At 45.7% G+C, this 26274-nt stretch overlaps 3 protein-coding genes across 4 annotated transcripts; 2 read left to right on the top strand and 1 right to left on the bottom strand.

Annotated features, from left to right (window-relative positions):
- Positions 1-14222: 14222 nt before the first annotated feature.
- LOC133393992 (SUN domain-containing protein 3) lies at positions 14223-15852 on the bottom strand. Its single transcript, XM_061661955.1, has 5 exons — positions 15685-15852; positions 15359-15646; positions 15134-15295; positions 14488-14666; positions 14223-14424 (listed from the first exon to the last, which is right to left on the bottom strand). The coding sequence occupies exons 1-5, from the start codon at positions 15850-15852 to the stop codon at positions 14394-14396; spliced, it is 828 nt and encodes a 275-aa protein (XP_061517939.1). The 3' UTR covers positions 14223-14393.
- LOC3291796 (uncharacterized) lies at positions 15719-21186 on the top strand. The gene is made up of 6 exons (XM_061661950.1): positions 15719-17088; positions 17210-18921; positions 18996-19064; positions 19135-19329; positions 19401-19536; positions 19616-21186. The coding sequence occupies exons 1-6, from the start codon at positions 16794-16796 to the stop codon at positions 19738-19740; spliced, it is 2532 nt and encodes an 843-aa protein (XP_061517934.1). The 5' UTR covers positions 15719-16793; the 3' UTR covers positions 19741-21186.
- A 2066-nt stretch (positions 21187-23252) lies between these two features.
- On the top strand, positions 23253-25489 carry LOC1275588 (testis-specific serine/threonine-protein kinase 3). Of its 2 annotated transcripts, none has more exons than XM_314849.3 (4): positions 23253-23756; positions 23830-23999; positions 24084-24504; positions 24637-25489. In XM_314849.3, exons 1-4 carry the CDS (start codon positions 23622-23624, stop codon positions 24880-24882), a joined length of 972 nt encoding a protein of 323 aa, XP_314849.3. In that variant the 5' UTR covers positions 23253-23621; the 3' UTR covers positions 24883-25489. The 2 variants fall into 2 exon arrangements, with proteins under 2 accessions (XP_314849.3, XP_061513270.1); XM_061657286.1 differs by having other exon boundaries at positions 23256-23756; positions 24084-24486.
- Positions 25490-26274: the final 785 nt, after the last annotated feature.

The raw sequence follows: 26274 nt of genomic DNA, 5'->3' as shown, positions 1-26274 counted from the left end.
AAAACATAGAAGAAGAGAAAAAAAAAACCCTAACCGACACAGTACAAGAGAATAACAAACTCCCACCAATCACCCTTCAGCGCAGGGCCGCTGTCGTCGTCATCTTTGGACCCAGCTGCCAGAAGCGACGCAATACAAACGCGGAACAAGAAAAAATACACACACACACACATACACAAACAGGCAGCTGGGCCCAAGAATCTCGCACCACACTTGAAGGAGAAGTATCGTAGTTTTGCTCTTTTTAAAAGGGTTTGTCGGGGTGAATTTTTATGTTATGACAACATTATTTGAAACATTTAATTTAAGTCACCACAACAATTAAACGAATAAACACGAGTTAGTAAATTTGTGTAATCTTCTACATAAATTTTAATGGGACTCTCACTTAAATTGAGAACCTTTAGAACATGCCAGTAATGTAAGTTGGAAAATAGAAAGCAAATTTTTATTTATTTTTTTTTTTATTTTTATTTTTTTCATTGGCACAACAACCGCTGTCGGTCAAGGCCTGCCTGTACCCACTAATGAAGTGAGCTTGGCTTTCAGTGACTTATTGTTACCATAGCAGGATAGTCAGTCCTACTTATGGGGGCACGGTCTATTCGGGACTTGAACCCATGACGGGCACGTTGTTAAGTCGTACGAGTTGACGACTGTACCACCAGACCGGCCCAAGCAAATACGACAACATATTTGAGGAAATTATATAATACAATAGACAATTTGTATGATATAAATTTATAAAAATTTTCTCTTCAATATCTTCCAATATCAATATGTTACGTTAATTAGTTGTTTAACAAAATTTTATAAGGTTATTCAGTTGTGATGTAGAAGTGCTAGTCTATTTCTATAGTCTCTATAAAAGAGCAAACTCTATTTGATATTATGGTACCAAATATTTAGTAAATACGGTTAACAACTTCATTAAACAATTTTTATAGATGATTTGACAAGATACAGATGGCAGATGGTATAAATCGTTTATAAAAATATATAAAAATGCTAACGCTTGAATCAGAACACTTACATCTGATCTGATCTTTTCGTGACATAAAATACAACAAAAAATATATAAACAAATTTAATCTGCTTTACACTCTTGGCCGAAAACGTCCTACAAACGTTATTTTTTTATTATTTATTATTTATTATTATTATTATTTTTTTAAAGAGACTTTGAGCCAATTGGTTTTTGCCTTTTTATTTTCAATCCGAAAGGTAAAATGCTAATTATCCTCTCGGTCGGCAACGAACCCTGTAAGACAGCCGGCGGGAGAGCGAAGCGCAAACAGAGAGCGAAAAAATGTTAAGCGAGAGTGGCTCAAGTTTGAACGGCCGTCAATGAAATACGGGGTGTGTGTGAGCTTTAAAAGTGTATTAGAGAAGTAGGGGAAAACCACCCCTTATTCTAAGCAGCTGTGTGTGAGTGTAAGCGAACGTGCCGCGGTCGAGCTGAGGCGGTGGTCTTAACTTAAAAAGCCACGTTTTGCTGCGGTGCTGGGCAAATATTTCTTGTGAATAAAACAATAGCATTATGTTATTACTTTTTTGTGAGTAAAAGGATTTTTAATTTTAATCAAGGAAGTTGGTGGATCTTGAATTAGAAAGCAAAACTTGTATAAAATTTCGTTTTTGATTGATTTTTTCCTATCTTTTCAATCAATGACATCGTATGACGTCCCAACGAGAAATATGGAGTACGTAAATACTTTACTAAATTGCAAATATTCTAAATATTATAATGCACTAACTCTGCCTTAAAGTATCAAAACAAACAAAAAATCAAACCAAATCTGGAGCAGGATAGGCAATATTTAAATCATTCCTCATATCCTAAAATCATTATCATAAAACAATCCATTTGTGTGATCGAAATTCAAAACAAAACGCAGCAGATATTCCAACGACATCCGCAATATTGCGCTTATCAGTAATCTCCATATACTTATCAATGTGTTGCCGGATAAGCGAAGCACACAGTCCCGGGAAAGGCAGCAGCAAAACATTTATTTGCATTAGATATATTAGACGACTACAGCCACCACCAGGCCCTCGTCTTCTCCTCGTCCTTCTCCTTCTCCAAAAAAAGATTCCCCTGGTACACAAAACAGGTTCAACGAACAACGTAGCGCGCGGTTGCTTAGAAACGCCACACCACCGATGACGATGATTATGATCGGAAGAACGACGTGAAGTGACTTTAAATGAAGCCGCTCCGCAGAAGCTAGCAGAGAGTTGGCCGTCGTTCGCAGAGCAGCACAACACGCGCGTCACAATCTCTGCCTTATATACTTCACTATAAAGGTTACCTTTAATATATTTGTACACGGCGCCAGGACACACAAAACAACTCAATAGAGTGTGTGGTGCCCGGAGAGCAACGAACAACCCCCGGAAAACACAACACAAGCCCAATATAAAGCTAGTGTGATTTGCTTGAGCGCTCACACCGAAAGCTCACCCCACATGGCACACACGGTGGTGCGTTTGTGTCAACCTGCGTGGTGCGGACCATTTATTGTACCATCTTAACGACCCTTCGAAGGAACGTCATTTGAGGACGCAACGCAGCACAGCACCAGCACACGAACACTCACACGGATTTCGTCATCGATTGGGAAGGTTTTAAAAACCCGGATAGGTGGCAATCTTTACGAGCCTATAAGCGCGGATTTTTGATGACGTTTCCGGCGATGTTATCTGTCGCACGCACCTTCTTCCTCTGGGATACAATAAACCGTGGACGGTACACAGATCGAATGGGCTCTGCTGGGGGAGGGGTGGAGACACACCGGAAGACGTTTTTGTTTTTATATCGATAAACTAACCGACATGCTGAGAGGGGTTTCGTATATATGCGGGCACTATGATACTATCGGTATACAACCAGGAGTGTCAAACTTACTGAAAATGAGTTTATATTTGAATTTAATAAAGCTTGCGAGAGTTAAATTAATTAAACATAATATTTTATAAGTTTTTTAAGTTAAAAGTTTTAGATATTACTTATATAAAAGTATATTTAGAGTCCACTAAACTTTGTTAAGTGGGTTTCGACCACCCCATTCTTAACCGTCGGATAAAATACAATCGGATGCTTTAGTGGCGATACGGATTGAAATCCTTGAAAGCCCATCAAAAAAGAAAAAAATGTGCTTGAATTTTCAAGTTTTACGAAATATTTCACTATAAATTATTGCAAGCCTTGTTCACACATCTTGTTTGTGTGTAAACGTACCTATAGACGAAGTTGCAAAAGGATTTTAAGGATATGAAAACGAAAAAATCTCTTCACCTCTTTGGCAAAACGACAACCGTTGTCCATCAAGGCCTGCCTGAACCCACTAGCGAAGTGTAAGCTTGACTTTCAGTGACTTACAGGGATTTTCAAGTCAGTTTCGAATGTAAACATTGTTATTCACCGCATCCAAGATGTTTTTCAACAGCTGTCAAATGGTTTACAGGGTTTTCCACGATTTATTGGTAGGTTCCCATCAATTTTTGGTGGATTCCCACGATTTTTTGGCCGTTTCCCTGAATTTTTTGGTCAATTGTATTGATATCCAATCGGAAAAGACCAAATTATGGGAACGAACCAAAAATCTATGGGATACGATAAGAAAATCGTAGGAAACCCTGTATTTGTTTCAAAATTAAATTTCAGTTTCAACACATAATTTTCAACACATAACAAGGAACTGTCAAACTCAACCTAGCTTGAGTCGTGTTGTAAATCATGCTGAAGAAATTAAAAATTATTATGATGGAAATGAAATATCAGATTGATGTGGATTAACATCTTCTTATACGCGGTGAATAACAATGTTTACATTTGAAAGTGACTTGGAACTGACTGATAGTGTTTGGCACGGTCATTCGGGGTTTGAACAAATGACGGGGATGTTGTGAAGTCGTACGAGTTGATGACTGTACAACCAGTCCGACCCTACCGTGTACAACCGAAAACGATTAAATGGCTTGGATAAAACACATTATTTTTGTGTTAAATGGTTATTAACATTAAAAATATGTTGATAAGCATTAATTAATTAATGCATTAATTCCGTCAGGAATAAATTAACTTAAACGAAGAGCAGCATTATCGAGCATTCCATTCGTTTAGCATTCATTAAATTACAATAAAAGCAACCCCTCGAGCTTTTAGTGTGTTTTAGTACAAACGACATAACAAGAATACACTTGCATCTTCCCCCTTCAAGACATCCTTTCACAAACAAAAGCTTCACTGCTCCATTTGGGTACACTTGCACTCACTAACGATCCCACCAGCAAAGCACGAGATTTTGATGATCTGGCTTAACCTGTTCGCGTCGTCATCCCTTTGCGAAAACTGCACGTTTTCCACCAAAGCACCAAAACCAAAACCGAAACAACGCGTCACACCACTAGAGCACGTGCTGTTTCTTTGCAACACTTTAACCCCATCGAAAAACGACTGCCAAGAGGAAAAGCGGAAACCCACCACACTCACACACACATCCTTCTTGCTGCACCATTGCCCTTGCACTGTTGTGATTGTGATGCTTCAGCTTCATCGACCAAACCGAACCAAAACCCGCACCGGGGGAAGAGTGCTGGGCGCTTTCGTTTCCCCTTCAGGCGTTTTACTGCAGTGTGTCTCGCGCGGCAGCTTCTTGCTGCAGGGGCTGCAAGGACGGCAAAAAAACCCGTCCCGAAATCCCGGCATCGGGGTGTTGGCCGGGACAGCACCACTGAGCATCCGAGACACGAGAGCGTGCGTGTGATCGACCTTCGCCGTGAGCGAAAGAGCGTAAAAAATAGGGAGGAAGTCCCCAGGAAGTGAACCCCAATAGAACGAAACGGACCGGGAGAGTCAGCCGAAGTCGACGCGGGGTTGATTGAAACAATATTGACCTATCAGTTTGTTTAGATGTAAAGAATAGCATCTGCCCAAACCCTTCAGCGTATTGCAGGAATTACAAATACTTTTGTACACTTCTGTACACTTCCTTACATCAATCCTAAACCAACAGGAAGAGAAAAAAAAACTCCCGTAAGGAAAGCTCCACAAACACCGACGCCGTTTCGCGATCGATCGAGAAAGTCCAACGAACTCCAAAAACATACCAGCGGAACATAAAAGGGCGGGAAAAGCTTACGCACACACTACGCCTCTAGCGACACGAGAGCGCATTTTCGGAGGCCAGGCGGAAGAGAAGCTGAAGTGGCAATTGGTCCGAAAGCACTGCGCACCATTCAATGATGCCGGAAGTGCCAGAAGCAGCTTTCCTTCTGGGTGTGTGTAGGAAAATGTGGAAACGTTTTCTCAACAAATTGTACAATTTTGTTCGTGTGTGTGTGTGTGTGTGTGAGTGATGAGAGAAGAAGCTCCCGGCAGTCCCATCCTAGCGAGTACTATTCCTGTTCCATTATTTTGCCATTTCCTCGAGAGGAGAGCACAGCAGGGAAGGTTTTGTTGTTTTAGCACTAAACAAAACTAGCTTCCCCTTCGTTCTCGGGAGAAAGCAAGCTGCTTTATACTTCTGGCGCAAGTAATAGAGAGAGAGAGAGAGAGCAGAGCAAGGTCCTTTGGGTATCCTGGCGCGTAGGTAAATAGATATAATAGCATCAGCACAGGGCCCAGGCAGCGCCAGAGCGTGCCAGCGTAAAGCTTCTTGAAGCTCGGGAAAGTCTCAAAATCCGAAAAAATAAGGGAGAAAGGGAGTATGTTTGTTTTGGTGACGGGATGGAAAGCTCCACTAGTAGGAGCAGGTTTGATGCTGTGTTACGGTGTGCCGGTTATGTACACGGACATACCGGGTAAATGGCGTTTAATCTAAAGCACGTGAAAAGGATATTCAACTGAGACGGTGGACGGTGGACCATAAATAAATGTGAGTTTAATTTTTCAGGGAAAAGCTGCAACGTGTTACTGTATATTTCCGTATAAAATATTTATAAAGTTATAAAGGGTCACTTTGCTTTCCTTTTGACGTCACAGTTCATGCAAAACTGGTTAGGGGTAATAACTAAATTATAATAATAATTGAATAAGTGTCATTATTCATTTAATATTAAAATTTAGTTATTAAACCATAACCAGCTTTACATGGACCTATGAAGTCAAAAGTTGTAATTACATCATAAAATAAATTATAACAAAACTAATTTAGAAAGTCAGAACTAATATTCTAGTTGTACATAATACAGTCATGAATAAATGCATAAGATATAAGAAAACAATTATAAAAAAATATGTTAAAAACAGTAAGGTAAAACATAAAACTAATAAATAAATTAATTAAATGTATAATGAGTGATGTAAAGAATAATAACAAAAGCAATAAAATTATAAAAATATTAACAATTATGAAAATAGTAAAAATAATAAGGATGATAAACATTATAATAAAAGATAATAAAAATAGAAATAATAATAATAATTATAACAATAATAATAATAATAATAATAATAATAATAATAATAATAATAATAATAATAATAATAATAATTATTATTATTATTATTATTATTATTATAATAATAATAAATAATAATAATAATAATGAAAGGAATAAAAAGAGTAAAAAGGGAAAAAGCAGCTAAAAGAAATCTTCAAAAATACATCTCATTACGCATCAATTGCATCGCGTTGTACTGAACAAGCCACCAATTAAAGTAAAATATAGAAAGAAATCAAATGATTGACGATAAATCGCATGGAAATGCACCAAAGAGCGATGGCGGTAGTGAACGGTAAATCTAAAAGAGAGAAAAAAAACCTCTCAAGTGCCCTTACCCAACCGAAGGAAGAGCATTTCAATCACGAAACCTTTTCCTCCACAAAATTGATGTGAAAAGGAAGGATAGAAAAGATGCAGCAAAAAAAACGCAAAACGTGTCTTGCCAATAAAGAAAAAGCTTTTTCCCGAGGTGCATTAATGCAATCAATCTTGCGCCCGGAGTGGTGCTCCATACCGGGGTTCGCGAGAGTTCAAACCCATGCGCACATACACAAACGCACACACATAAGCACCGTGGTGAAAAGTTCCTTCCGATCCATGTGCAAGACAACAAAGAGGATAAAGGACAGGGTACTACTCTGTGCTCTGTCTGCAGGATGATAACCTTCCCCTCTTGGGTTGCAATGAAAGGACCATCGAGAGATGCGGGAAGTGGCCAGTTAGCTTATTTTATTCTATTCTTCTAGGGGAGCCACAACACATCAAACGGAAGAGCCCAGGGTTCCCATTGGCCCTTTGCAAAATAACCACTAATTATAGGCCCCGATACGTCGTCCGAAAGCCGGCCCTATTTGGTTGGTTATTATTGCATGATTAGCTACAAAACAAGCGCTAGCACAATGAGGTCCCTCTCTGTCGCATGCCATTTTCTGCGGGTGCCCGTTGCCAGCGCACTGATTAAGAGCAGCACAACGATAGGGACCCCCTTGTTCCCTGATGACCAGAGAGTGTTTTTTTTCCACCGGGAAACCGGAAGGAAATGTGTTCCGGTTTTATGAACGTTTCGTGTACAGCTTTACATGTTACCTTGGCGTGGTATTTATTGTATTTTGTGATGATATAAAAAAACGGGGAAAAAATTAAACCAAAATTTTATTATCACTGCCTACGCAACGAAAGAGCGAAGGGCGTAAAATCAGAAAATTTTTACACACCGGCACGCGTGTCTTTTTTAAAAAGATTTTTACCGCTTTTATTTCGCGGCACACGGAGGGACGCATGTTTAACAACGGAATAAAGACATAAAAATGTACAACGACTACAAAAATACGACAGCGTGTAGGGGGTTATTCCGGTGAAAAACAAAGTGTGTCATCCTTAGGGGGTCGGTCTCCACCAAAAGGGGATTATGTTTAATTCTGGGAAATATATTTAAAAACCACCCAAAAATGTCGTTCAATTTGTGGGGGCAAATATCACCAAAATACTGGTTTGCTTTGTGGACCACCGCCGGAAAGCCTGAACCTGAAGGCCGCACACGACAAACTTCCATTATCCGTAATGAAACATAAACGATTGCGGGTTAGGTTGGTTGCTATCGATTACCGACCGGGGAGGGCTTTTGTTTGCAGCTGCAATGCCAAAAACCAACACTCACCGGAATCGTTGATAGGGGCAGACGGTTTGCTATTTTCAGCAAGCCTTCGAAGGTCGTCACCGATTGCGAATTTACCAACTAGCCCCGTTGGATTATGCCCTTGATCTAGTTAGAATAATTTGGTCATTTATGCTCGAAGGATAGAAGAGGCAGTTGTTTGCTCCGCCACGAATGACAGAATTTCCTATTAGCTTTGTTTGGATGTCTACGAGGTGGTACCTTCAACTATTACAAAATCGTGACGAGCTAATAAGGCATCCATCGCACCCAAACCACGACAACAGTAATCATGCATGGATAACCATCATGATGCGTGTCAACATTAGCACCTCCCCCGAAGGGAAATGAAACAAACAGCTACTGATTAGTTAATTCTTACAAAGAAAAACGTAGCAAATTACCCTGCACCATTCTCTCTCTCTCTCTCATGCTCTTTCGCCAGTCCATTGATGGTCTGGCTAATACCAGCATGACCCGAATCCAAAAATCAAACCACACGACAGCACAGCGTAGCGGGATATCAAAAAATTGGGCTTGGCCTTCTGGCCTTTGGCTGCTATCAGTGGGCACAGAGGAACCGAATTCGCGTGTCCTTGCCACTGAGGAAAGGGAGGCCTCCGACACGATCGAAAAGGCTTAGGGCGCTGAACAAACGCTATTAGTCCGTCAACACGACAAGCAGGACGAACAGCAGAAGTGTCAGAGGTCACAAAATGGCAAAACGAATCGCTTCTTCTTGTGGCCGCGGTAAATCAACGAGCAGCAGCAGCACACCACCGATGCTTGGGCCGCCTGGGAGTGGTGCCTTCTGGAGGCTTCCGTTTCTGTAAGCTGCGCACCGCTGGGTGGCTTCCTTCAGTCCGCGATTGGACGGCAAGAAAGGTGCACCACCGCAGAGTTGTGTGAATAGTCCGGCAGCCATCGCAAGCGATTGGAGCGTAACGGCAGGTAAGCAAAGTTTGATTCGTATACTCATAAACGTCACACAATTTAAATCGGTGAAACTGTGAATCACTCCCAGCGTGTGAAGCACAAAACGGGGTGTCACGTATGCGCACGAATGAGTCAACGACGTCAGCACGTGTGGGAACTTCCGAGAAGGGATCCAAATCGGGGCAGCGTCTTGGAATGTGAGCCGCGGATCGTATTCAAATCAAGAAGCTTCGTTTTCAAAGCTGCGACCCGCGATGCGTGTTATCATTGGCGGCGTTATTAAACCGGTTCCGTGTCTGTTCAGCTTGTTTCGGCTTCGCGCGAGTAACGTATTTCCGTGACGTCATTATTAAAAGCAGCTTTCAAGGCGAGTGCGTGCTTTGCGGGTGAAACAGATTCCTTCGTACGTTGGGTCAAATATTCGGCTGGTTCAATTTGTGTAAACTCTTGTAATTGATTGACAGTATAATTCACGCACGGAAATTTACATTTACATCAACAATTGGACGTCAGATTAGCCTAAAAATAGCAAGAAAAACCCCCTCGGGGACGTTCCACCGCTCAAAAACTCACCTGTATCTCGAGTAAAATCTCCTGTTTCTTCCTTCGCAGCTCTATCAACAGTTTCTGCTGCTCTGGTGTTAGCTCTAAAATGAAAAAAAAGAAGATAACAGTGTATGGATTAGTATTTAACGATTATTTTTCTGCAGTTTGATTGCAACAAATTACGTCTTGGTGCTGTAATGCTGCGGCTTTGCCCAATTGTATGCACCGACTGCAATACAATTGCACAGGGAAGAAGACACAAACACGTACACAAAAACCCGGCGGCGATGTAAAATTAGAACTGCAATCCCGGCCAATCTAATGATCGTCCGGATAGGAGCAAATGCGCCGCCAGCCCGACCGACCGACCGAAGAATACTCAAGGCGACCGCCGCTTGACAGGGTCAATTTCACTCTAAACGAACTCTTTCCGCTGCGGGCACGGGCTACGGGCATGATATGTACCACTTGCTTCACCTCGTCTCCTCGTCCCTCTGCCATAAGGGGAAAAACGAAGAAGGTACTGTGCCTGGTTCTGTTCTCCCGGAGGGGGAAGAGTGATTAGCATGAGCTCTTCTGGGTCGGGGGGGGTGGGAGGGGCATTGCTTGCTTCAATTGTGTCTGCGGTTACAAAGACACACTCGCCACGCGTATGGCCTATTTTATATCATTGATACGGGGGAGGGGGGGAAGAGGGAAGTGCGGGCACTTGAGAAAAAGAAGGCCTGCCCTGCCCAAACACTCCCGTTAGCTGGTGGCGCAGTTGTTCCAGGCAACATTCGTTCAAATGACTTCTATTTTCGGTAATCCATCGAACGTGCGCACCCCATAATCCCGGAGTCCCGGTCCCGGATACCCCGGCTGTTTGTGTGTGTTTGTGTGTTGGGTGTTTTGGAGAGTTGCCGGGAAAATTTAAAGAAAACATTGTGCAACACACAGAGTGAAAGAGCAAGCATACACAGACGCGGGCAGGGCGAATGAAGGAAGACGACACAGAACGGTGGTCGTAGAGGAGTCGTCGGGAGGCCGGATGATCATGTCGACGGATCCAAAACAGGTGTACTGTTACCGTGTTTGGACTAGGTAATGGGGGGAGGAGGGGGGGATGTACATTAAATGATTGTTGATGCAAGGAAAAGCGTGTCGATAAGGTTGTGGTGTTTTGTTACTTATCAAAACTTTGTGTGAGCTGGTGTGTATGTTTTTCTTCTAATGTTAGCTGAGAAGTTTCTCTCCCGCGTTTAAATAACACAACACATTCACAGTGATGTGCTCTTTGGAGCGCACCCAAGACTCCGACCCGACTCCGGCTATTGGTAGTTCGATTCCGTCTCCGGCAAACCCCGAAACACTCGAAACGTTCCACTCGGAGTCGTCCGGAGTCATCTGGAATCGTCTGAACCAGAATCAGAATCGGTCAGAGACAATCAGTACTGCCAAATGTCACTGTCAATGTCATAAACAAAATCTGAGTGAAACAAAATTCATGTCAGCGCCACGTACTCAATTGTGATGATCAGAGGTGATACTCAAGAGGTCACGATTAGTGTGACCAATAAATGCTTCGTGACATTTTTGTGACCATCGTTTGGTCAGTCATTACGTCATGACTTCTTTATACAGTGATCAGCACTGTAAAATGTCACTAACATAGTCATGACAAATTCGGGCTGAAACAAAAAAATGTCAATGTCACGAGCTCTAGTGTGATGATCAGAGGTGAGACTCAAACAGTTGTTGCGACCGGCGCATGCTTGGTGACATTGTATGCAACCAACTCTTGGTCAGTCACTTGGTCGCGACATTTTCAGTCGGTGATCATCACGATAGTCATGGGAGATGTGTGGTGCGTGTGAGTGGTTCCAAAAAACAAAATGAGCATAGTTTCTCACTCTGTTTGATCCGACAGACAATCAACAGATCGACAAAAAATGTCGTGACCAGGTGAGTGATTAAGAGTTGGGTACTAAACAAAATGTCACCAAGCATGTGATTGATCTTCCAACGGTTAGAGTCTCACCTCTAATCATCTCAGTTGTTTACGTGAGATGATTTGAGCTTCGTTTCAGGCATGAGTGTTGGTGACTGAAACAGTGGCATATGGCAGCACTGTTCACAGCCAGATTATGCTTGTGACAGCATTAAGCTTAGCTTGTCAGTCAGAGTATCGTGTTTGACTCAAGCACTCGCATGTCGTTTTGCGCATATCATGACACTCTTTCATTGAGCATCAGCAATGAGCATTAAGCTACCACGGATATGTTCATTGTTTTTGTTGGTGAACATCTCGTGATGCTCATGACATTTTGCAGCACTGGAGACAACAGGAGCCGTCCGGGGCAATGTGCTTGTGATCAGGCATTTTATTTCGTTATGACCTGGAAATTGCAATTTGCTCCGGTAAAGGAATCAGGATTGACTCCAGAATTGGATTTAGCTTCGGAATGAGAATCAGTTCTTGAGTTGAAATAAGAATTTTCAAAGTGAATCAGTCTAGGATCTCCGTGAGAAAAGATCATTAACAATTTGAAAAGACAAGTTAATTTTGATTCTTTACGGCCATCAATACATACACCAATACATCATCGTACATCATTGGTCCCAAACGTCTTTTCTTATGGAGGTGCCAAAACCGACTACGATTTCAAAGCCGATTCTGATTTCGGAGTCAATTCCAATGCCAGAACCGATTCCAATTCCGGAACCGATTCCAGAACCGATTCCGATTCCGGAACCGATTCCAAATCCGTAACCGATTCCGATTCCGGAACCGATTCCGATTCTGGAACCGATTCCGGAGCCAATTCCTGAGCCGATTCTGGAGCTAATTTCTGATCCGATTTCGATTCCAGACCTACTATTCCTGAGCCGATTCCGGAACAATTTCCGAAGTCGATTTTTTTTGTTGCTTTTTTGTTTTTCTCTTGCGCGTGCACTTTGTATACAGGCCTTTGTTTCTAAGTGCGACTCCGGACGGCTCCAGACGACTCCGGACGACTTCAGATGACTCCGGATGACTCCAGATAATGCTGGGCGGACCTACCTTCCGGCATTGGTTCCTAAATTATCTAAGTCGGATCGAAGTCGACTCCGGATTTTTGTCAACTTTACCCATCACTACAACAAATCTTCCAGAAATGAGGGTTAATACATGATTCCACCGTTGTTGTCATGGCAACACCCGGGTGGTTCTGAAGTAGCTTTTGCTGGGCCGATCCTATAACATCAATGACGCATATGAGAAAATTGCCTGTTGTTTTTTTTCAACCAACAATTCGTTCTAACGCAACATTGTGCCAACCGTCAAATCGAGGGGACAATTGTTTGAGGGGTGCACACAGAAGAAAAAAGTGAAACGCTCGCCACCGGGGCTACGTAACACACACGAGCGGCGCATACTTCGCAATGTCGGTCGCAAGGTAAGCAAGCTGTGACCCACACGACCAGCGGGTAACGGGCCACAATTGTACCGGAGAGCCGTCCGGTAGGGCAATTACCGCTGTCATTAATTACGGGGGCCATTGCACGGCCTATGGCGGCCCCTACCTCCGTTTCACCCTCTTGCAACCTTCCTACGGGACATAATACACAGACAGCTGGCATACACCAACAAACACACACACAGCAACGGCCAACTAATGCGCTTCCACACCCTATGTACGGCGGAGCAACAACAACAACAAAAAACAGACGAAAAGGGAAAAAGGGTGCCCCACCGGCCACCAGCAACGCGCACCCTTCGGCCGACGCGGAACGAGGTCGCGACGTACCTGGCAGTGGGAAGTTTTCTGTGTGCTGCGAAATGTTTGACATCGTTGCGTACGAGCTTTCCATTGTGTTGACCATAGTTCTCTCCGCCGCTGGTGTTGTCGTGGTCGCGGATGCGCTTTTCCAAATTTTCCAACCAACAACTACAACTGCTACTGCTGCTGCTGCTGGGATGAATCATGCACGCACGTATTTCCTCACAAACATACACGCACGCACGCACACACAATGTGAATCGAGCTAATTTTTACACGACCGATTTTTCTTCACCGAAAATCGCAAACACACTCACGCGCGGGGGGGACGATTTACACAACACCACAACAACAAAAAAGGGTACAGAAAATCAATTAAGCAACAGAGGATTTTCACGCGCAACGGGAAAGAACAACAACACAGCCAACGCACACACACACACACGGGAAGGCGCTTATTGGACGCGGGACGGTGGTTTTCCAGACTTGGTTTTTCTTCTCTTGCCAAACGCACGATCTTCGCTGAATGCTCCTTTGGCTGGTTGGAATGTGCGTAAACTAAACAAATACGGTACGCTTTACATTTTCACACAAAAACAGACACACACACGCACTTCTGGCACAAGAGGGAAATTCTTTTCGCGTCTTTATTGTAGCTGTTTTTTTTACTTTTCTTTCCTCCTCCTGGACTCTCGTTTCGCTACAAAACATCCATCTTTCGTTGAGGACAGCTGTCAAACGCGCTACGAATTAACGAACGCTGTCAAAGTGTTTTAACGAAGCTGGTTTGTTTAGCCGCACAGTGGGAAGCCTTTCGGACACAATCTTTTTTAAAAAGTCGGTTAAAATGCAACGTGTGTAGCTGTAATTTTTGGCCCAGGTTTTGTGTGTGCCTAGTTCGCAAAAACTACAAAAATACAGTTATTTCTGATGAATGAAGGATTTTAAGCACATATTTTTTGCATTGTGAGGAAGCATATTTTGATATTTTACATGTTAAAATATTGTGATGATGACAGTTTTCTGTCATTTACAAGATTCCTCCAACAATTCAAGTAGAATCATTCTTCCGGTGTTCCATGTACACGAATCCTGCCAAGATTAAGATGTCGAGATGATAAACGTACAATCAAAAATGGTATTGCTTCGTCTTACCGGTAAATGCAGGTAAACTTTTCCCCATGATTGGAATGGATATCAACTCTCACAAAACGAACACCAGACACTGGTTGATCCAGATCGAGTTCAAACGTTTCTAAAAACGTGGTCATATAATCAAAGGTGTAGGTCCCGAAGTAAATCTCCTTCCCGGTGCTCTCTGGATTGTTGATGCCCTGCAGGGTAATTCAATTATTTAAAAAGAAAATCAATTCGAAAATAGTGTCTCCAAGCGCCACAGATTAAAGAGCGTAAACGACTGTAAAAATTTATATTCATAGAAAAAAAAAACGAATGCTCCATAGCTTTGCTGGTTTACTCAATAGATGGCATATTATAAATTATCATCATGTTGCTGTCCTTTTTCATATTCATATTCATATGAATATGAAATACAGAGAACACACAACAATACAGAGGGAATGAGAAACCAATCAAAGCGAAGAAAGCTCCGTTGCTTGGCTATGTCACCAACAGATGGCGCCACTAGCTTTTTTTGCTAATTTTAGAATGCAGCAGCCGTTCACCGTCTGCTAAACGAAGACATTTTAGGTTCCCTTTAGGTTGAAAGCTTGAGCCGTTCAGAGCCCGTTTAGTGGTCATTTTGCGAAGTTGTGGCACTTGGGAAGGGTAAAGTACCTACCCAAACGGAAAACTCTTTCAAAGCACTGTAAACATCCGTCCTAACTGGCAGCGCTGATTTTGGGATGTGTTCAATCGTAATTGCGTTCAAGGCGACACTCTTCACCAGTTTAATCACTATCGATCCGGAGCTTCCCTCGAGTGCAAAGCATGTACCACAGTCCTTGAGTAAGAAAGTACATTAATACCTCCACCACAATGCCCGGAGTGCCTTTCCATCCCGTACCTGTATAATGCACTGCATCTGATAGTAGTTGTCGTACATCGAAGAAAACGCCGTACGAACACGACTCAGAAGGGAGCCACGATGCCGCGATGTTGGAACGACCGACACGACCTCTCCACCAAAGACCCGCGCCGCATAATCGGTCGGTCCGAGCTTGTCGAAGTTGAGCTGCTCCAACAGAGAAAGTCTATCGTTGAGGATTTCCATCTCTTCAAAACATTGTACTTTGGAATCGGTTTGTCCACCAGTTACTTTGTATTGGCCAACATCCTTGCTTTGTTCCGAATTCTGAAAAATGAAGCAAATGATTAGGAACTGGTGGATACGGATGGATGCGCTTGCATACGGGCGTTCGTTACCTCCTCTAGAAATTTCCGGTCTTGTATTTGCTGTGTTGTGCTGTTTTCACTCACATATATCTGAAACACGGTGAGAGCAGCCAGCAAAACGCACAACATGTACACGGCCAAATTCTTCTGTTGATGTTCCGGCATTTTGCAACGCGCACGCTTACTTTTTCCATCAACCACCACAGCACAGCGTACTGAGACGGAAACGTTCAACGTACCGTGTGCACCGTTCAAAACCCCGTAACCAAAAACACCCCATAGAGGGCGCTTGCGTCATAAAAGGGACAACAGTGGGCAATGCAAACGAAAAATGCATGCAAAACCAGCCGCAGCTGTCAGAATGACACTCGGAACAAAACAAAGGCGAAGAAAAAAAGCGACGGGAAAGAGAAAGAACAACAATAAATTTCGTCGCAAACATTTTCTCGCTTGCGGCGCACGGTGCTGGTGATCTGCAAAATTGTGTAGTGCGGCTTCCCACTTTCTTTTTGTTTTGGGTTCTCATCGCTGTTTGTACATTTTCACGCAATTGTAAGTGCGTGCGTCACTGACGGTTTACGGAATTTGCTGCAACCAACCAGAACGGGCGGGCATCCTGGCGCAACAATAGTTGCATCCCGAAACCTGAGAGAGAGACAGGCCATCAACACAAACCTGAAAAGTAGTGCGAAATGTATGGCTAGCTTACTGCTGCGATCAGCAACGCCCGGCAGTACCAGCAGAACCACCGGAAAGGGCAGCTCCCGGGAGCGGAAGCGTCCGTCGATCGGGAAGTGAAGAGTGTGTGTGTTTGTGTATGTGTGTGAGTGGGCCGAACGGCACGGCGGCTCCTCGCCCTACCCCGGGCAGCTGCAAACAATGCCGAAGCTGCCCCGACGCGTAGTAGCCGTTGCCCCTTAAAAATAAACAATATTACATCATTTTGTAACGTGAAGCGCGATACGACCGGGCAGCAAGAGTGTGGTGTCAATCCCCTCCCCCACCAAATGGTTCGTAAATAGCGTTCTTTGTGTTTGTCGAACGTAAGCTGCTCCTCCGGCTCCTCCGAACACGAGGAGCGGGCGATTTCTGTCACCATCCGGGCGATGGATAGCAACAAGAACCAGGAGTGCTGCTACGGCAACGGAGCGGGCGGTGGTGGTATCGGCCTCACGGTGGTCATCGGGGCGGACCGCATCGCGAAGGCGGTGTCGGCGGTGAAGTATCAGAACCAGTTCAACAACAACAACCTGATCGAGCAGGAAAATCTAATGCCACCGGTGCAGGGTCGCGTGGTTGGGATGGTGCCGGACGACGGGTCGCCCTCGACCAACGGCCAGCAGAATGGGGTGACGGCGAACGAGTCGCCGGGGAAGGAAAAGGTTCACCTGGCCGAGAATGGTAAGGAAAGGCGGTTGCCATTCGCGGAAAATGCGCCTAATTTGGATTTAAAAAGAATTTTTTTCAAATATTATATTTTAAATTGACCAATTGATTGAAATGATCCTTCTTTCACTTTCAGGATCTACCCGCCACCTCGCATCGTCCATTTTCACGCAATCGTCCTCTCCGGCCGCCTCTGCGGGCAGTGACGCGCTGCCCGATCGGTTGCACCCGACCCTTCCGGAATGTTTCCTTACCGGCAGTACCAACAACATCACCAACAGCTTTAATCCCCCCACAAACGGCGCAAGCCCTGTGTCCTCATCCACCGGGTACACTATACAACCGCCCGCTACGTCCTTCGACGTGGCCGCTACCAGCAACGGTGGCACGGTCGTTGATTTTACCAACAACTCCAACGCACCGGAAGTGGACCATCCGCCGCTGGTGGCGGCCGCAAACAACGACGATACGGTCGACCCGGCGGACGAGGGTGACTTTTCCGACAACAATTCCCTCGGCAACCTGTCGTACGCTAGCGAGAACGGGCTGGTGGAGGAAATCATACTGCTGCCGAGCAACGCCTACTCCGACGATGACAATGCGTCCACGTCGGATGACTGTATCTATGCGTACCGGGGTGGTGAGCCGGCGGGGGCGGCAGGGCAACTGCTAGACCTGCAGGGCGATCTGCCGCCGGACGACGAGACGGACTTTCTCGAGATGGACTTCGATCCGGAGCCGAGCTCGGAGATGGAAACCTTTAACCGCCAGCAGGACGGGTTTCTGCTCGGGCTTGACGGTGAGCAGTATGGTGCGGCGGCAGCCCGACCTCCGGAAGGTCAGCATGGGCCGGAAGTTGATGGTGGTGGTGGTCCACGATCACCGACGAACGGAGCGGGGCAGGCTTCGCCGGTACAAATCGCCGCGGCAACAGCAGCGGAACAGCACGAACCGAAGGGCAATGAAACGGGTTTATATCATCAAGCGGCCGAAGTGGGTGAAGTACGAGCACCTTTCGCTGGTCCTTTACCGGCAGTGGCACAACCAGAGGACCCGCAATCGAACGCTCAGCAAGAAAGTAGAGATCAAAATGCCACGGTAAGCAAAAGCCCCGAACCGGCCGTGAACCGAACGGAAGCTCACAAAACGGGTGCCATTCCGAAGAACTTACCGATCCCGGTGGATCGACCCCCAACCTTATCCTCCAACTCGAAGAACCTTCGGCTCGACCTAACGGTGCATTCGGACGAACCGGATTTTGTCGAGACGCACCGGTATCAAGATTGCTCGCTGTACTACTATCAACCGGCCGAATTTTCTGCCAGCACTAGCAAGCGATCGAAAGGCTTGCAGCAGCAGCAGCAGCAGCAGGAAAATGAAGCAGAAGAAATGCACTGTTTGGACTGTGCAGAGCAAGAGTTCCTAATGCGCACGAAGCAGGACCACCCTACCAGGCAGCGGTACTGTAACAGTTGCAATGCGACAAAAGGAGAGGGCAGGATGCGATCTTCAGCATTGAAAGCTACGGATCATCGCTCGGTGCGATCGTACGCTGGGCCAAACCGAACGGCGGAAGCGTTCTATCCCCGTGCAACGGAACCACGGATGGACGACGAGCACGGTACGGTGGACGATGATGAGCTGCTCGATCTGCGTGCGGAACAGATCGTGTTTGAGACGCTGCACAAAATTAACACACTGAAGGAAACGCCACCAACAACGGCTGGGCCGAAGGCAGAGTGTGTGCAAAGCATGGCAAAGGGATCGCTCATGCCTGTGCTGGAGAAGGATGATGGTGCGGCCAAAGCACAGTACGATCAGATAGTACCGCTCGTCACCCATCCAATGGTGCGTGTTGTAAGCACCGTTGATCGATGATCGCGATCGTTTATTAAAGCTTTTACCTCTTCCTTTTCTTTCAGACACAACCCAAGCAGAGTGTAACGCTGTACACGGTGAACTGCAACGAAGCGACAATAACGGAAGCTTTTGTAAGCCGGCAACCGGACGGCAAACCGTTGAAGTGTTTCGCTCTATAGCTATTTTCTTTTTTCCCTCCAGATGCACCTTGGCCTTTTACCGAAGGAGAGCGTACTGCGGCAGTACGCAACGGAGCGGCTCGAGGCGGACAATGCCAAAATGACCATACCGCAGTATCTGCTGCACATGTCGAAGCGCGACTGCAACTACCGGAAGCTGATCGACGTCATCAAATCCTGCTGTGATATGGAACCGCTGGACGTTCAATACTATCCGGTTAGTAGTAGTGGTAGGACCGATTACCATGGATGCAACTAACCTTTCGATGTAAACTCATCTCTTTCCAGATCGATCCATTCATGGACGGGCCCGAAATTGTGCAGATCTGTTCGAGCGAGATAGCGAAACACTGGAACGCCAACACGAACCTGCGCCAGATTATTCACTTCAAGCACAAACACTTTCACACGTTGAATGTTCTCGGTAAAGTTTGGGTTTGGTGCACTTTTTTGTGTGCTTTAATGTAGACACTAAACAATACTTATTTTCTACTTCTTTGTAGGTAAAATAGTGAACATCCTTCGGCAGCCTTCCCGCGGCCGGGACACCAACTACATGATCAGTATACCACAGTACTACAAGAGTGGAATCATCAAGATAATGCGGATAGCACCACCCAGCTGGTGATAATTGGACAAAACGGCACCAATGAGCTAGTCAGATCAGTCGCTGCGGGTGGTGAAAAGGACAGGGGGGGAGGGGGGGGGGGGGGTGTTCCAAGTGGGCAATCCCATAGATTAAGCCAGTGATTTTGTTTAGCAGACAGACGTACATACCCGTAAGTAATGCGTATGTTGATGTGATGAAGGTGATGAAGCAAAGAGAATCAGTGTTTTTCTTTTCTTTTTAAAGTAAGTTTGTACTGTTATTTACGCTTAAAACACACAGAAACACAGAAACACATACACACAGATATACAAACGCTACAAGGTTTTGATTGTGGGGCAGGTTTTAAATTGCACGCACCGCAAAGAGTACTATCAATAGCCGCGCCGTTGACTGAAGTTGACTGCAGTGGTACCCGGTGACCAGTTAGGAAGGGGCTAGGGACGGGGTAGCTGAGCCCCCGGGCTTTATGTACATATTAGATAGAAACCTATTTATTCTACGGTACCGTGCGCAAACAGGCTGCGCTGCGCAGATGGAGAGCAAAACCCCCAAACCCACGTGGCGATGGAGAACGCGTTTGTGAAAGTTTGCATAAAAAAAGGTTCAGTTGCGCAAAATCTGTTTCGGCATCCGTTTTATCCGTTGCAACGCCTTTGTTCGCGTTATCGCATGTGCATAATATTTAAAAAATGGCCATAAAATTTTACTTTCGAGGCTCGCCAAAACCCCCAAACCCCAACTATATACTGTGATGCGCTTTACTTGTGTTGTGTATTGTTGCTCCGCATATTCGCTTGTATTTGTGTTTGCTATTAGTGTTGATAGGGATTTGAGTTTAAGCGTGTTTATCGTAACCAAACGCTAAAAAGGGGGGAATAGGATACTTGGTGCTGCGTCAGCCGGTCGCAGATATTTAAAGGGCAAAGAATGTAACCTCTTCATTACTCACTCAGCTGCATATCTTCCATGCTGTGGCACGCAGTAACACGCAACAGGACAAAAGGAAGCGACGCTTTAAGGACTCTCCACCCAAGCTTATCACGATAGAGTGATCACGCTAGAGTAAATAGGCGGCGCAAATCCTATCCACAATTGTTAACACAATGGGAACGGGGCAGGACGGTGCGTGGAAGACTTTCTTGAGGTTTGGGATGGGGGAAAACTTCCCACTTTTTTGAGGATCGTATTATATACACACACATACACAAACACTTACAACACCTATACACGCATCCTTTACACGAAACACTATAGCTGCGCGAGTGGGTCAATGATCATTGCCGTGCCTGCGTGGTCATTTGGAATGCTTACCACACAAGAAAACCGACAACCGAACGTGTTTTAGCCACACATTTCCTTATGCAAACGGTGCAAAACCAATCAACGCAACACTAACGCCTGGTGTGGACTGCGAGCATCATTTAAAAATGATAATAAAAGTATAACAAATCATATAAAAAAAAACCTCAAAGTGTTACTTTTTGCTTACTTCTTGCTTACTTGTTTGCTATTGTTTAGAGTGTCTGGTACCGGTTGCTTATAATCCTCACCAACCCATGGAGTGTGGTGGTAGGTAGGTAGCATCTAAGTCACGAAAATAGCCATGACATCAGATCATCTGATGAACAGACCGGATCTGATATTCATCATAAGATAAATCCTGAAAAAGTTTACAGGACAAACTGTGGCTCGGGAGGGAAATATTAAGCCCCATCTTTTGCGATTTCCGTTACGAACCAGATCCTAGCACGAGATCGGATGATGTAGAATGGTAGTTCATGTGATTCACATGGACCTGACATGTAAAGCCCCTTTTAGGTCGTCCAAAAGGACCGAAGGAACAGACTAGGTCCAAGATGAAGTGACAATATCTCCACGAGAGGTCATGCCTTAAAGCAGAGATAACGGATTGGCAGACGAAGTGATTGTCCTTGGTACGAGCAACCTATCAAATGAACCCAAACCCCATTGGACCAATTTGATTGCGGACCCTTTAACCCTACAGTACCAGTCGCCACTGAGACTTGGATCTTACTGGCTTTGTGGTCTTAGACTGCGGCTTCGTCTGCCAATCCGTTATCCCTGCTTTAAGGGAGAATCCCTCAACGACATCTTACCACTACTGTTCCTTCCGTCCTTTTGGACGACCTAACAGATATTTACATGCTGGGTTTCATCCAGGTCCTTGCAAATTACATGAACAACCGGAGCCTGGCGTGGTTGATGCGCTGCACTACTGTGAGATTGCCGTTGTAAGGGATCCTTCATTGTCATGCCACATTGTCAAGCTTCTTCCTCACGAATGTGACTAAGAGGATTTAGAGGGTTATATAATGCATTGATGCTGCCCCGTTTTAACAGGACCTTCATTAGGGTTGCTGAAACTACAAGCATCCATTAAGCAATAGTGATCTTGGAATCTAGATGAAGAAATCTCACGATTTCCAACCAAAAATTCCTGCTTAAAGTCAACCATATCGTAAAGCCTGGTGCAGATAACTAGTAGTAATGGCTTGCCTGTGTCCTATTCCTGTTAGTAATGGCTATTGTTAATCCGATTCCGACTCTGGCAAAGTCCGAACCACTAGTTCTGCGCGGAGTTGGAGTCGTCCTGAGTCGTTCGGAGTTGGAGTCGTCTGGAGTTTTTCGGAGTCTTCGAGAGTTGTTCGGATTCGCCTGGTGTTTTTTGGAGTCGAAGTCGTCCGGAGTCGGCCGGAGACGACCGGAGTCGGAGTCAACCGGAATCCTCGGAGTCAACAGGAGCCGTTCGGTGCAATGTGCTTGTGATCAGGTATTTCATTTCGTTGTGTTTCTTTTTCTTTCACTTTGCGCCTGCACTTCATATACAGGCTTTTGTGTCGAAGGCCGATTCCGGCTGACTCCGACTCCAACCGATTCCGGACATCTCCGAACGATTCCGGACGACTCCGACTCCGAACGACTTCGGACGACTCCGGACAACTCCGAACGGCTCCGAACGACTCTGGACGATTCCGGGCGATTCCGGACGATTCCGAATGTCTCCGGATAATGCTGGGCGGACCTGTCTTCCGTAGTCGGTTCGGACATTATCGGAATCAGATCGGAGTTGGCTCCGGATCTTTGGCAACTATACTCTAAGTTCCATCACTAAGTTCTCACTGCCTTGCACAGAAACAAGCTAGCCATTTCGTTCATATGCCATCCGGTGATTCCCAAAGAAAGAACAGGAGCTAGGCAGTTGACGTGTACAAACTTCCTTCATTAGGTCCGCAATAATGACTTGGAAAACGAAAATATGAGACCCTGGAGCGATTCCAGCAATGCCCTGCAGCAGGTTATGGTTATGTAATCACCTTGATGTGTCCCCAAGTATCCTTTGAAATAAGTGCCACGTTTGTGTTTTTAGAAAGAAGCCACAAAATCTATAAGAAATACATTTAAATGCAAGTGAAATACATTTAAGTCGTTGACAATAAATACCTTGTTCGATGCTAAAAGTGTTGCTACTTTATTATTTTCTACGCTCCAAAACAGTCACCAAAACTAGACAGTGCGAAAAGTGAAATGTCTCCTTGCACTAACACACTGTCACGCAGTGGAAACAGCCGCGTGTAGTAGTGCCGATAGCTCAGCAGGCCATGCAATTTGCAAACAAACGTTTGACATTTGATTGTACCTTTTCTTACTCCTCTTCGTTCTCTCCCATACATGGAGCATTAGTGTTTGGCAACAAAGCAGGGCGGGACAGGACATCCGAAATTTTGCTCCACAAAATCGTGCGATTGTCCAAATTACACCACCAGCGTTACCAGCGCTAGTCCGCGAGCAAAAACGTTCAGTGTGCAGCGTGTTGTTGTGTGTGTGTGGTAATTGTGAACATTGTGCTGGTAACCGGCCTTCCCGGCGAAAGGACGACGATGAGTGCGCAGACGCGGCTGAATGAAGCCCTGCCGGAAAGCCAGCAGCGCCTCTCGCACCAGGCAACGACGCTAGCCACACACGGCTACATCGTCGGCGATGTGATCGGCCAGGGAACGTACGCGGTCGTGAAGGTAAAGCGCGCAGGGGTTACGCCCTTTGGTCAGGTGGTTTCTGGTTGCACTCACCACAACCCTTCCGTTGCAGAAAGCGTACTGGACGAAGTTTAAGCGAACGGTGGCGATAAAGATTATGTCGAAAACGAACGCCGGCGAAACGTTCCTGCAAAAGTGTTTGCCGCGCGAGCTGGATGCGATCCGCAATCTGCGCCACGAAAACATTATCCACTACTACGAAGTGATCGAAACGACGATGAGGTGTGCATGACGGAAGACCCACTGTGATCCTTCCATTACTCACGCTCACTCTTTGCCTCCCCCTCTCTTCATCTCCCTCGTTAGGGTCTACATTTCCATGCGGTACGCCGAGCACGGTACGCTGCTGAGCTTGATACGCAAGCAGGGCCACCTGCCGGAAGTGCGCGCCCGCCGGTACTACCGCCAGCTGCTGGCCGCCCTCGAGTACATACACACGGCCGGGTACGCCCATCGGGACATCAAGCTCGAAAACATGGTGCTCGATGGGAACGATCGGCTGAAGCTGATCGATTTCGGGTTCGCCTGTCGGGCGCGGGTCGTCGATGCGCCGGTCCTGTCCAAAACGTTCTGCGGCAGCCACGCGTACGCCAGCCCGGAGCTGCTGCGGTTCAAACCGTACGATCCTGTCCACGCCGACATCTGGGCGTCCGGCGTGGTGCTGTACTCGCTGCTTTACGGAAAGCTACCGTTTTCCAACGAAAAACAGGTGAACCTGCTGCTCCAGGTATGGTAACACTGTGTGGTACTAACTTTTTGTTTTCTCTCCTGTTGTTTTTTTGTTTTAATCATCATTTTATCATCGTTCATCAACTGTGTTAACTCCACCCCCCTTCAACCCATCTCTGCACTAATGTAGAAAATCAACCGCGGTGTTATATTCCCGTCCAGCATAACCGTTACCAGGGAGGTGCAGTGCTTGTTGAAGCAATTGTTTTTGCCGGTAGAGAAACGCATTACCTGGCCGGAGCTGGGCCGATCGCTGTGGTTCTTTATTGAGCTGGAGGACGAGTCGCCCGGACAGGCGGAATGGCCCCAGCCCGCACCGGACGGTGTGGCCGAACCATCCGCTGCCAAGCGTAGCAAGCTGGACAATAAAGCTTAGGTGATAGAGTTGTGCCATGACCTTGCCGTGCTCGCGTTGATTCGCACTGGAATGTGGGGTGATTTATTTGTGATTAAAAAGGAAAAAGAAACAGCACCAACCATTCTTCAGCAGGGCAGCAACACCACTCTAAACTTGGCACTGCATCGCATCTTCCCCAAAATAGTAATGGCCCTCAAAAAAGTACCCACCACACCACTCCCCGGGGGGGAGTTTGGTACTGCCAAGTCGCCACATTTTGATGTGCCTGGCGGGAGAAATTAACGCGCGCAGTAATGGAATTATTCATGAAACAAACTACGGGCACCGCGCACCCGCGTGGGAAACTTTATTTATAGTGTCACAACATAATGCGCTCATCGTCGAATGTGGGGTAATGTTTTACGGTAAACGAATGTCCCGGACAGGCAGCCGAGAGGGGGTGGCAGAAACATCATCCCGCCGTTGAGGAGGCTCGTAATGGACCTTTTCCCCCGTTTTTGTTGCGCATTGCAATTGGTAGCAGAATGTGGCGTAAATTTAAATTACTATCTAATGATAGTATGCCTTTTGCGGAGTATAGTATTTTAAATAATAAGAACGATTTTATAATATTAATAATTTAAAACTGCTTGTTGTTTTATTGTTATTTCCCGCTGATTATTATCGATTTATCAGAACCACTGTTGGACAAATTGTAGGGAAATTCCCTCGCCGGCGACACATCCGAAGCGGCTCCTTTCGCTCCAGCAACGCAATATTGCTCAATAAATCGGCCGGGAACGAAGTTGCGACCGAACCGAAATGGATCAAATGCATCATTCGCTTATCCACTGTGCGGCGGCGGCTGCCTTACTGTACTGGCGGCCCCGTAACGCGTACAGCTTTTTGCCAAACCCATCCGTCTTTACTGTTCAATTTCAAGCTCGTGATTTACAGTCGACAATATAACTGCGGGTAACTCCCCGCAAAGGGGAGAGCGGTGGGTTTTGTTGCGTTCGTTTTATTTCTTTTCAGGTTGTCACTGCCCGTTCCCTTTATGTGCTCTTACGCGCACCAGAAAGCGGAATAGTTATGCGGGATTTGTTCCGACCAAAACGTCCCGTTTGGCCTTGGCAGGGGCGAATGTGTGCAGCAGCAGCAGCAGCACGTGAGTGCAGCGTGGTGTGGTGGAACATAAATCTTGCCCGCTGATAAGTTGACTTTCACGGTCCGATCCGTTTGACCGCCCGGCTGTATGTGTGTGTGTGTGTGTGTGTGTGTGTGGGTACGATCAGAACGAAAGGACACAGTTCCTGTACTGTACACTATCCGGGTCCGGTGCTGGTAGCATTGTCCGGCTTGCACAAGCTCGATGTCAAAGTTTCTCGTCGTACTTTGTGTGTTTTTACCCGCCCCAACCGGGTTCCGGGT

This window comes from Anopheles gambiae, chromosome 3 (genome assembly GCF_943734735.2).
Source record: "Anopheles gambiae chromosome 3, idAnoGambNW_F1_1, whole genome shotgun sequence".
Lineage (NCBI taxonomy): Eukaryota > Metazoa > Arthropoda > Insecta > Diptera > Culicidae > Anopheles > Anopheles gambiae.
This window is presented reverse-complemented; position numbering and strand designations above follow the sequence as displayed.

What these genes read in the sequence shown, in the direction of transcription:
- LOC3291796 (XM_061661950.1), top strand. Translation starts at nt 16,794, where the DNA reads ATGGATAGCAACAAGAACCAGGAGTGCTGCTACGGCAACGGAGCGGGC. An exon ending in CGCTCGTCACCCATCCAATG is followed by an intron (nt 18,922 to 18,995) that starts GTGCGTGTTGTA and finishes CTTTTCTTTCAG; the next exon opens with ACACAACCCAAGCAGAGTGT. An exon ending in TCACACGTTGAATGTTCTCG is followed by an intron (nt 19,537 to 19,615) that starts GTAAAGTTTGGG and finishes ACTTCTTTGTAG; the next exon opens with GTAAAATAGTGAACATCCTT.
- LOC133393992 (XM_061661955.1), bottom strand. Translation starts at nt 15,852, where the DNA reads ATGCCGGAACATCAACAGAAGAATTTGGCCGTGTACATGTTGTGCGTT. An exon ending in TGAAAGAGTTTTCCGTTTGG is followed by an intron (nt 14,667 to 15,133) that starts GTAGGTACTTTA and finishes ATTACCCTGCAG; the next exon opens with GGCATCAACAATCCAGAGAG. An exon ending in AAGTTTACCTGCATTTACCG is followed by an intron (nt 14,425 to 14,487) that starts GTAAGACGAAGC and finishes TAATCTTGGCAG; the next exon opens with GATTCGTGTACATGGAACAC.
- LOC1275588 (XM_314849.3), top strand. Translation starts at nt 23,622, where the DNA reads ATGAGTGCGCAGACGCGGCTGAATGAAGCCCTGCCGGAAAGCCAGCAG. An exon ending in GAACGTACGCGGTCGTGAAG is followed by an intron (nt 23,757 to 23,829) that starts GTAAAGCGCGCA and finishes CTTCCGTTGCAG; the next exon opens with AAAGCGTACTGGACGAAGTT. An exon ending in AGGTGAACCTGCTGCTCCAG is followed by an intron (nt 24,505 to 24,636) that starts GTATGGTAACAC and finishes GCACTAATGTAG; the next exon opens with AAAATCAACCGCGGTGTTAT.